A 12,612-nucleotide genomic window follows, 5' to 3' on the forward strand; every position below is an offset into this window, starting at 1 on the left:
AAGCAACGATGAATCATCTGTGAAAAATTGTTTATTTTTTATTGTTTAATTTCTTTGATATATCGTTTTAGATTTAATATAGTATTTGAATAGAACATATAGCAAATATTAGATAATTCTTCAGATAATATATATATATATATATTTTTTTTTTGCATTCTGAGTTACGAAATGAATGAGATGTAACGCTGTTAAGGGAACCTAGCGCCAGAGTATCGCTATGGTAAATAAATATAGTGAATTTTTAAAAAGCGCATTTATTCTATTGTGGTTTATTCGCTACCGACCGAAGTAGATTTAATTCAATTCAATAAGTTTAAATGAAATGCAGGAAAAAATGCGCATAATTTAATATTTCGTTCAAGGAAGTTATGTGGTGTACACATCAGATTTTTTTTAATATTAATATGTGGGTACAAGACTGATATGATCTGAATAAGAGTTTAAGTAAAAAATTACAGGAAGATAAATCTGAATCTTGAAAGGTTTTCGAATCTTAAATCTTATAATAATAATAATAAAAACAGGGCTGGGAGGATAACATTATTTAATATTAGACGTTTATAATTAAAAAAAAAAAAAACCTTGAATCTGCTTTTGATTAAAAGCGATTTTAGAACAGACTCTTTAATTCGCATTTTAATAGTACATTTGTATTTACTGTGAAGATGCAAATGAAATTGAGTAAAATGAAGTACACAATTAAACTTTTCAATCTTGAGGCACATTTTATACAACATAGTTTGTGGCAAAAATTGAGTAACACATTTTCGGTTCAGTTTTTCTTCACAATTTTTAGATTCATTTTCAAAACAATTGTAGAATGGGAAGATTATTTGAATTGGAAGATGTAAAAAGATGCTATGGGAAAAAGTCAAACTTTACACAAGCTACCAAAAAAGAAAATTATCCCATTGCTCACAAGAATGTCAGAAGTAAAAACAAAAAGTGATGAGATGTATGTAACTAGGATCCACAAAGCGCTTTAAACATCTTCTGGCATTCCTGTGAGGAATGAGATAGTTTTTTGTTGTCCTTTGAAATTGACTTTTGTCACGTTTTTTACGGCTTCCGATTAATTTCAAACGTAAGCGCAGATAATTACTTAACATGGGGCTTTAAACTCCCTTCAGAAAATTAAAAAAGGTCAGACGTACCTGCCGCCAAATTTCGCGATATTTTGTCTTGCATGATAAATATGAGGTCTGGTAGTGTACGAACTGCGCGGAATTTGATCGAAGATCTCCCTCCCCTCTTATCTAATAGACAAACTGCGCGACATTTTCCTGTTCCCTCTTTCTAAGAACTTGAATTTCCAAGAAAATTGGGTGCTACAAAAAGTCATTTATCGCCATTAGTCATTTGTCGCCATTAATGGTTCATTTTATTGAGACTGCAAGCCTCTATTTTCTTGTAATTATGCCAATTTATATTTAAATGATAATTTTTACAAATTCTTTATCATAACTCTAGTTAACAGAAGATGTTTCCAACACCTTGGTAAAGCTTAATCTTCAGCATGCAGCTTTTTTTCTAACCTAGCTTCAGACTGAATTATTTGTTAACAAAGATGGTCGCTAAATCACGCTAATAATATTTCTAACAGTTGTAATTTATAATGCAACACGTTCATGTAATTTATAATAGAATTCATTTTAAATTTTTTCAGCAGTATTGAAATTAATAGCAGATATTGATAATTTTATACATTTAGATTACAATGATTTAAATTGTCATTGCCTTCTTCACTGATGCTTTTATGCTACGTTCCTAATATTTCATAATGGCATACAAATAAGTTTGACACATTCACCAAACATGTAAATCTCTAATTCAGCCAACTTTTGTTCTTACGTGTGCTGTATCTTCTATTTTCTTTAATATATTGTTCAGCCTAATTTCCAAAGATCTTATGATCAAGCGGAAAAGTCACTAAACATTGGTAGTTCGACCCGAGTTTCTAATCCCAGAGATCCCCCAGCTCATTCTTTTTTTGTACTTATTTACTGTGTAAAAATGAATCGTAAAAATTTCAGTTCATGAAGCAAAAATATTTTTAAAATTTATTCTTTAAGAATATTGCAAAAATTTTCACCTTTACCTTAGCATATCTTTTTACAAATCCCTCTAATAAGAAAAAAATAAGGAAAGAAATTAACTCGGATTCGATGATTGATATCTCGGTCCAAATTATATGTAACCTTTTCCAAAAGCATAAAGTTTATATGGATATTAATAAATTAAAGATTATTTCTCCATCTCATTTTCTTAACATTCCAGAATTTTCTTTTCACACTGTAGATTAACTTAATGAGTTTTCTGTAATCATTCAATTTCTGTAGCTATGGTAACTTTGCATACCTTCTGACAAGTAGTTATATTTTTTAACCACTGTATTTTAGTTCCTGTGGACTATCAGTATATTATTCACTTGTTTCACAAGTGCAGATATTTATTTTATACGGAAATCTACGTAAAATAGCAATTAAACTTCAGTTATGCGGAGCTCCTGATCGATTGCTTGTTTTAGTTTGAATGAAATTAAGCTTAATGTTGCTGTTAATTAGTTTGTTATTAATTTAATTATACGGTTTTGATTAATTATATGTTCAGGTATTTCTAAGTATATTACACAAACTTTTGCATCCCAATTTTTAATTTTTAGTTTTTAAAAAAAGTTTTTATTTATTGAGAGGCCTGATTGATTATATTAATTTGCAGTACTGTTCATCTAATTCTTTTCTTCTAGATAAATTTTAGGAAAAACTTCTTAGCATAATAATTTAAATTTATTTACAATTTATACGTCAGAGTTCCAAATGCATACTAATGTTATTATAATAGATTTCATGCTAAGCTTCTTTTTAATTTAACTATTAATTTCTGCGAATATTTACATGATTACTTTAATTAACAAAAAATATTTATAGCACACTTTAACACACTTTGATACTTAATAATCTTTTGCACGCCAGTGAACTATATTAAATTTTCCAGTCTGTTTCAGACATCTTGATATTATTGATGTAATTTATAAAAAATATAATTGGTATGCTTTACAAGTATTTGATTCATGATATTATTGTAATACTCTTTCCTCTAATATTGTAATTAATGAAAGATGTTTGTAATGCTAATATGTTATGTTTAGCAATACCTTTTATTTTCTTTGTTAGCTCTCGCATTTATTACTGCTATTCAAGTAATTATTCTGCTTGTTAGATATTCTTTACGTGTTATTGTGATATGTTATTCTATTTCTTTATTTTTATTTTTCTCTTGGCTACAACAGGCTTCGAAAAGTCAAATTTTAACCCTGTAGGCAACGGGGGGAAGGAAATTTTGATTCGCGCAGTTGGACTATATCAGGACGATGGGGGGGGGTTCATCCGCGCAGCTGGAGTACACCCATGAGATCTTGTAGAGATTTTGATTCTTATGGTATTATTAATGACGCATTTGTGTATGGATTTTCACGTGCGAATAACCTTTTCCAAAAGTGTTTTTTATTAGCCCAGAACGGTTGTTAATTTTGTTTTGGCATTTTACGTTGATTCATTTTCTGCGTTGATTCACTTTTCAAACTATTGCCATCAAATATTATCGCCATGTATTATATTTAAAGAAACTAAATAATGAAGAATTTGCCTGAATGCATGAATGTTTCTGGCATTGTAAAAAAAACAACTGTACCTAGAGCCATCCAGTTTTGAATAACGTAGTCCTCCAGTCGAATATGGATACATGGAAACCCGAATTAGGAATTTTGGATTTTTTTAATTGTCTATTTCATATTTCGTAAAACTTTAACGAATTTTTGATTAAAAATGGCGAGCAATGGCAACACTGTACGAAAAAAAAAAACATTCTTATATCCAGCGCGCGAGATTGTGTATCAGAAATTCTATAGATATGCAGTTTGACTGTTTTTAAATATTTTGCGATATTGCTGTTGAATTGAATTTTATGTGGTTTAAGTGCGAAGAACATGATATTTAATAAATAAAGGTAACACGCAAGACGTATTGGACGTAATATAAAATCTGAAAGCTTTCTATTTTTCTTTTCTTTTTTTTTTTTTTTGTTTTTGTTTTGTTTTTCTTTTTTTCTTTTATTTATTTTTCCCCCGTCGTTTGTGAGATTTCAGATATTTGAAATCGGACTTAAGATGTGAGAAGTGTGAAGCCTAAATGAAACTTGAGAAGAAAAATAATGTTTCAGATGGGATATGTGCGGATCTGTAGAAAAATTTTGAAAGGGCAATTTACCTTGGCTACTATTTTAAATTGGGATTTTTCTTTGTTTTCCTTTGGTATGTTGATAATGTTTCCGACTTGAGATAAATATACAGTTTGACGATCTTTAAAGACTCACGAAAATTGCTAACTTGCATTCGATAGGTAACTTTTGCATTATTTTAGTACATATTGTTTGTTATTGTAATCACACTTATTATAGTTTATATCACATTATTATTATATTTCCTATTTAAAAGATTGCGTATTGTTCCAGATTTATGGTTTTTATTAAAGAAAAATTAGATATTTGCCAATTATTGATGTATGGAATATTAATATGCGCAAAGGAAGTATAACATACTTTAGGAATCTGGGAAATAGTAAAGTCAAAGCTATGTATTATGTTCATTTGACTTAAAAAATTCTTTTCTTCTTTTTATTTATAGAGTCATTTCGTAAAATTTTTATAAGGTAATGAATATTATTTACTTATTAAATATAAGTGATTAGGAAGCTGTGTAGCAATAAAATCATTTGTGAAAATGATAGAATTGAAGAGCTGTGCGACGTAAATTTAAATTTAGAAAAAAGTGTTCTTATTTGTATTAATGCTGAAGCTAAAAAATTTGAAAACATTAAAGCTATTTAAAACATAAATATGCGAGAGAAGAATGTTGTTTACCGTTTTTATAAATGGTGCAAGTAAATTATTCTATAATGGTAATTTTAAATAAAGAATTTATTATACTTACTTTAAGTAAAACCAAAGCTTAATTGTTAATTCAAAATAAAGATGTCAGTGTTATTTTGCAATAATAAACAAATTATTATTGTCCTTTTCAGTAGAAAATACTAAATTACGCGTAATATAAAATTTAAGAATACTTTGTTACTTCAAAGTCTTAGTTCCACCCTTTTATGACGTCACTAATCTCTGCGTTCTCAGTTTTGTTTACATTTCATACTTTAAGCCTAGCAGCGCCTACGAAAACACGGTTTTCTCCTCAAAAATTTTTGGCGATAACTTTTAGCCAACCCGATGCATCTGGCACATCTGTTTTAAGAGATATGTTACTTCGCAATCGAATATGCGTAAATGGCTGCGAAATGAAAGTATGTGTAAACGAAAGTATGTGGAGGCGTAAGGTGAAAAGTTGTAAAAAAAAAAGCATTCGATCCGACAAACTGGTTCAGTGGTTCCAGAATACCATTTAACTATGTTGAGTTTCATCTGCTGTTGGGCAGAGGAACTAACGTCGCTCAGGCGCTGCGATAAACATCTCAACATGTGTCAAAATACCACGAATTGATTGGAACAGTTTTAACCAGTTAACTGTGGCGCCCTCGTTTAAGAGTGCGCACCGTTTTGTGTCGCCAGAATCGAGCCATGACAAGTATATTCGTCAATCATAGAGTAAGTTGCGCTGGTAAGATATTTGATGAAAAAGATGGGTTTATTTTATAAAACTGAAAATTTTATTACTAATATTTACTTATTTGGTTAACATAAGCATATATTACATTCATATTAAACTAAAAACGCAATAAATTAAATTAAATATTATAAATATAAAAGTAAGAATTTAAATTCCTGCTGTGGAGTGATATTCAGCGAAACAGGGTACTATACACAATGGGACTTTGCAAATCGAACATCAGTAACGCAATTCCTTCCTGATCCTACGTTTGTAGGAATGCAAACATCTTCGCGTAGGGTTGTTTTTCTTTCGATGTTCTGGGTATATAATCCGGAACATAATTCCCGCCTAATTGGCTTATATTAGGTCTAAATGGCCGAGTTTGTATTGATTTCTTTATATTGGATACGTCGCAAAAGTGTCTTTGAGCAAAAATAAATTTGAGCAAAAAGTTGATACACGATAATGTTCCATTTTTTTTATATAATACGAATGCATTCAGATACATAATGTCTAAGAAATAATATACATAATGGATAAACATTATGGAGAAATATCTTTTTGTAGTACTTTTCAAGTCGTTTTCTTGCTGTGGAGTACGCTATGATAATTCCATCGCTCATATGCACTCCACCCATTTTTTTTATTATAATCAATCACTAGCTCCGGTTTTTTTGTTATTATTTTTCTTTTCTCTGTTTCTATTACGTTGTCATTATGTACAGTACTTATTAAATAAACCTCACTCTTATCTTTCCATTTCAATACACGCATGACGAGTATACTCGTCAATACACAAAATCGTGCCGCTTCTCCATGACGAGTATACTCGTCAATCACAGTTAACTGGTTAAGAAGGAGGTTTGTTCGCTAGATTTACTTCGACAGCTTAAAGGATGAATAGGTGGCTCTGGAAAAGTAGTCTACATTGACGAAATGTTATTCGATTGGCGAAAAAACAACGCTGGTGGGGTACTTACACAGCAGGTGTATTCGGCGGGTTATGCCGTGAAAGTAGCGACAACTTTTTTATTCAGGTTCCAAATCGGGAAGCAAACACGCTGATATCAACGATTGTAGATCACGTAGAGGAACGATCGACAATATATTCAGATTGTTGGCGAGCCACATAACAGAAGAGCTTAAAAGCCTGGTTACAGCCATTTAACTATAAATCACAAATTTGATTTTTTTTTTTTTTTGATCCAGCAACGGGGGCCCACAAAATGCAAAGGGGTACGGCAGGACATAATCTAGAGACGTACTTTTTGGAATTCATGTGATGGGAATCCTCTAAGAGAGATAAGACTTTTGATGCCATATTAAAAGCAATCGCGGCGATATAGTAGTCACAAACTATAAGCGAGTAATTTAAATTTTGTGCCGTTTTGAAAATGGGGGTCGTGAAAATCATGAGTACCGTACGTAGTACTCTATTTTTCAGTCCCATACCGAATTAGTCAAATTAATCCCGAAGTCAAATTACATTCAGAATATACTTTACAACTTTCATTTTCATTCCTGATCAACGTCTGGGAGCTGTGGGATGACTGAAAAGTAAAATTACTCAACAGATATATTTTATTTAAATAATATTTTTATGTTAGGAGAATATTTCAGTCAAAAAATGAAACCAAAACTGGTAATTTATTACTGCTATGAAATTCAATCGAAATGTTTGGGCTAAAACTGTAAAGATCTTGTAAAGCTTAATTTGATTACACATTTGTTTCATTATACATTTTAATTAGCTATAAAACTCAATTTTAGAATAATTTTTGTTATTTTGGACTGCTTTAAAAGTAGGAATTCGGAAGCAGGACTGATTTGATGTAATTTGTTTCATGTCAAATTTCGCCAATATAAGGCTGCTTTTTCAGCATATCCAATTTCTCCTTAAACTAATAGTACAATGAAGCTGTTTCCTTCTTTTTTTTTTAAATATTTTTTTACAAGCCCATCTGAGAATGTCATATTTGGAATAAAAATTGCATACGTAGGAATAATCGCATTCTCCGTTCCGTGTTCTTGTGGTGTAAATGGCTAGCTCGTCCAACTAGCAAATGGAAGATCCATGGTTCGAATCCCGGCAACGACGTGGTTGATTTTTCGCATTTCTCGTTAAAAATATCTTTGCCAGTCTCTAGACTATGTTTTAGCTATGCTCGTATTTGATTGAGGAGGATACTTCATATTCACCTTAAATTAACAAATTGCAATACTTACTTCTGTTATTTAGAATTTCTAAAAAGATGAGATCTGACTTACTTGTAAAGCATCTTGATACCACTGTGCTGTAAGGTAGAGCTGAAGACCACATGTCAAACTAAGTCCACTAAACACAGCTGATGAAAAATAATTTGTGCCATGTAAGTTGAATGCTACAAAAAACCAAACCGTTTTTAATAAAGAGAAATTCAATTTGTGTGCTTTTTCAGCATAAAGAAACAGTAAAGATATTTGAGTTTAATTACGTTTCTTGTAGAAAATCCAGATTTTGAAATTTTCTACTTTAAGCGAGTATCCTTTTCTCGAGAATTACGTTATTTCAGAAAATTATTAATAAAAGGTAAATTTTCAATTTACTACTATAATTGCTTTGTTTTTCCAGTTTTTCCACATTTCCTGCTGGCAAGTTTCTTTTAACACTTCAGTACTTTTTGGGTGCATAATGATGTTTCAAAATAAAATACAGCGGTTCAGAATATCATTAGATCAGCTGAAGTGCTTATTTCGTATAGTTATTTATCATGAAAGCCACACAGTATAAATTTGCTCATGACACACAGTATGCTCATCATACACTATTTTTGAAAAGCACGAATTTGGCCGAATTTTAAGGAAGATAATTTCAAAAACGTGTTGCCAACGAACAGAGGTTATTTATGTGAAGCATGAAAGTAAACATTGGGTAATTAACATACATGGAATAATAATGCATAAGTACAGATATCTGGTTTTTCCTGTTTTATTATTTATTTATTAGCTCAAAGGACGTTAACCCAGAAGGGCTATTAATTTTGTTTTCGCATTTTGCTTTGAAAACTTTAAATGTCGGTTCACTTTTCAAATTGTTGCCTCCAAATATTATCGCCTGTGTTATATTTAAAGAAATTAAATAATGAAGAATCTTCACAAATGTATGTATGTTTCTCGCACTGTGATAAAACAACGGTACCTAGAGCCATCAAATTTTTAATAACATACGTCTGTACCCGAATATAAGCATATATTCCTAAATTTGGAATTTGTTTTCTTATCTATTTCATATTTTGTAAAGCATTTATGAATTTTTGATTAAGAAACTCAATGATTTCAAAGCGAGTAATGGCAACAGTGTACGTAAAAAAAACCCATTTTTATCTCCATCGTGCGAGACTAGTGTATCGGAAATTCTAATAATTCTAATGATATGCTCATTTTAAAATTATTTTGCGATATTTCTGTTGAATTGAATTTTATTGTTTAAGAACATTTAATAAAGAACAAAGAACATTTAATAAATAAAGGTAACGCACAAAAGGTTAAAAAAAGTCCATTTGGGCGTAATGTAAAATCTGAAAGCTTTCAGATTTTTTCTTTTTACATTTATTTTTTCTTTTTGTGCATTTAATTTTATTTTCATTTCATTTTTTACAACTAATAATAGTGGAATATAAAATGGAATAGTGAGAAATAGTTGAAAAAATTTACAATATTTTATACGCATTAGAATTGAACTAGCACGGATTTATTTCAGGCTATTAATTAAACATGCTAAACAAAAGAATCCTTTATTTAAAAATAAATTCTTAACAATTGTTCTAATCTTCAAGAAGTTATTTCAGACATTCAGGTATGTTCTACAGTCATTGATCAAGATGATCTTTTAGAAACACACGTTTTGTAATTAATTATCACTATTAATTTGATTTATAAATATTATTTTTAAGAATAAAAAAATTTTGAAATAAGTTTTTCGATGATCTTAAGGTTTCTGAATTCTAAAATGCGATAATAATATAAAAGATGTAAAATTATAGAAAAATTAGAATGTTTTTTTTTGATTTCCTCTTTCCTTTCCCCCTCAAGTATGCCCAGTCCAGGTATAGAAACATAGGATATGGTGGTGTGGTTTTTTTTTTTTTTTTTTTTTTTTTTTTTTTTTTTTTGCTACAATAGTTTTCTTTAAGTTGGATTTATTTTAAATTGGTTTATTTTAGTTAATTTTTTAAGTTGGTTTCATTACTTATTTATTATTTTTTTTTCTGAGTAAATTCAATTTTTAATTCCCTTTCACGCAAATCAATTTGTGATGTTTTGTACAATGTGTCTGCAGTGACAACACAATACTTCATCCAAATTGAATCGATCCTCGCAGCTTCTTTATATAATGACAGATAGGCGCAGTAATTAGGGCTGTTGCGGGAAGATCTTAGTGAGCAGAAATCAAATTGAATGCGTGCAACGAGTTTCCCCTCACTTTCAAGGTTTTTATATTTTCTGAAAACCTCAAAGATAAGTGGATAACTATAGAAAAGGCGTAGAGTTGAGACTTTTGTTGATGATGCTCGCTCAGCGTGAAGTTATATCGCACTAAAGATTGAGTGACATGGAGGTACTTAGTCTTAATTGTAATTCATAGAAACAGTAACAAAAAAATGCGAAGGGATTCAGATTTTAATGATCGCGCAAAAAGGTTTTTTTCAGAATTTTTTACACTTTCGCTGAACACGCAGTCTGCCAGTCTGGCTCTTGCACTCTTGCTAACCCCTCTTTTTAGCTCTATCATTAAGCATCATTTTCTTCGCGCTTACACAATATACAATTCAACAGCAAAATCACAGAAATTTCAAAAGCAGCGTAGCAGCATATATTTATAGTTCTCAAAGCAGTGTTAAAGTGTCTGCATACATTTTTTGTTTAGTCTTTTTCCAGTTTATTTTATCATGTTCAGGTTTATTAGCGAGATGATTCAAAAAACCTTTTTTTATATCTTTTTATTATTGATGTTAGGGGTATCTTTAGTAATAAAATATCACGTTCTTTGCTCTTTCGCCACATAAAATTTAATTCAATAGCAAAATCACAAAATGTTTAAAAACAGCATATCTTTAGAATTTCCGATAAATAGTTTCGCGCTGGAGATAAAATTCTTTTATTCTAAACGGTCTTGCTACTTCTTGCTTTCAAATCGTTGAGTTTTTGTGCTGAAAAATTCATTACAAAGTTTTGCAAAATATGAACTAAGTAATAAAAAATATATAACGTCATTCAATGAAAATATTGAATATTTTTAATTAGATCATGAATTAAATGCACTTTTATAATTTAATCAAACCGATTCAAAATTAAAAAATGTTCTTAAAGAATATTTTTAAGAACTGCATATATTGCTTTTAGATAGCTTAGTCTGGTAATCCACAATAGGCAGATTCAGTTTGAAAGATAAATATCTTACATTTAGCCGAATGGCAACAGAATCGAATGAAAAGTGAAACAACGCAAAATCATCTTTCGTGACTAATAGACCTTTTGGGCTAATAATAGTTTACATATATATTACAGTACCAGAAATTTTCTATTTTAAATGAATTATCCCAATACCATTTCTATGCAAATGCTTTTGAAAATTAATCAATTATAGATAAAAAGAAAGAAATTTAGAACCGAATCCACAAAGACATGAAATTAAAAACAAATAAAATCCAAACTTCCCCATAAATGCGCAAAATTCAACCAATATTCATCAAACCAGAAGAAATACAGAGAAAGAAAATTAAAAAATAACAAAAATTAAAGGCAGAGAAATACAATTAAAATCTGATTCAACATTATTTAGAGGAGGTTAGAACAGACTGTATTGAACCCCCTCTCCCCTCGGAAAATCACTGCGTTTCTGCTAATCCAGAATTGGCTGATGATTCTTTCTAAATTAATTAATTTTAACAGTTCACCCAAAAATTCTGAGTTCCTCCCCTACATGCAAAACAAATCTTTATGTATTAATTAAATGTCCAATAAAAGAAAAGCATAATAATTAGACATTTTTTACTGGAATAAACGCAAATAAAATGTAATTATAAAATATATATAAAAACTAACAGAGAACTAGAAACATTACAACCTACCATTATGCTAACAAAGAAGCAAAAGATCGAAATTCAAAAGAAGACGCCAGTGTTGCCAGTTTGTGATCGATGGCGAAACTAATTGCCGATAGAAAGTAGAAATCACTCAAGTGGTGAATTAAAAGCAAGTAATTTTTTAATTTTTACTTCCTTGTACGAAGTAAAAAGGAAGTATTGTAATCGCGAAAAGTTTCAGGCAGCATATTTCAACGAAAATATCCATTTTGACTGCTATCGAATGCAATTTAACAATGTTTTTGCGTGATGTCTGTACGTAAGGACAGAATAAAAGACTCTTTTCCTCCAAAAAATTATAAAACTGCTTAAAAATAAATTCTGAATAGAATTTTTCGTGGCGTCTGTACGAACGTAGATACATACGTATCTCGCATAACTCAAAAACGAGTAGCTTCAGAACGTTTAAATTTTGTATATAGAACTACTATAACATGTAGATGTGCACCTCGTATTTTGGTTGCAATCGGCCACGCCAAACGTATATATATATATATATATATATATATCCACTCTGTTACCCGGCTCAGTGATCTCAGTTTCTTTATTCTTATATATTTGTAAATTGTACATTTTTTGCTTTAAAAATGATTGAATTATGTTGTTCTTATCTTCCGGTTAAGGTTTTTATGCCCGGTTAAGGTTTTTTTAGAATTATCAACAATTTTAAAGTTGTTTAAGTGCCTCTAAGCCTAACAATTTTTTTGATGGCGGCCATTGCTTGTTTACATTTGAAACAGCAGAGTAGTGGATTTGTTGCCAATCTAGAGAAACTTAGCTTCGCAACAACAAAGATAACGCATTCATTTATTATTGCCAATTAAATCATGC

At 30.2% G+C, this 12,612-nt stretch overlaps 2 protein-coding genes across 4 annotated transcripts in view; one reads left to right on the forward strand and one right to left on the reverse strand.

Moving 5' to 3' along the window:
• Positions 1–12,612, forward strand: part of LOC118184206 (colorectal mutant cancer protein) — a 310,438-nt gene that overhangs the window by 215,467 nt on the left and 82,359 nt on the right. The gene's annotated exons all lie outside the window — the stretch shown is intronic.
• The window catches only part of LOC118184405 (uncharacterized), a 37,677-nt gene that overhangs the window by 5,978 nt on the left and 19,087 nt on the right, over positions 1–12,612 (reverse strand). For both annotated transcript variants that reach the window (XM_035354164.2, XM_035354100.2), the window contains one exon: positions 7,925–8,037. In XM_035354164.2, the coding sequence (XP_035210055.1) occupies positions 7,925–8,037 (113 nt within the window). The remainder of the gene's footprint in view (positions 1–7,924; positions 8,038–12,612) is intronic.

The sequence above is a fragment of the Stegodyphus dumicola genome, chromosome 6, assembly GCF_044657685.1.
Source record: "Stegodyphus dumicola isolate Sdum_Otavi_A_Nest chromosome 6, ASM4465768v1".
NCBI classification, from domain to species: Eukaryota; Metazoa; Arthropoda; class Arachnida; order Araneae; family Eresidae; genus Stegodyphus; species Stegodyphus dumicola.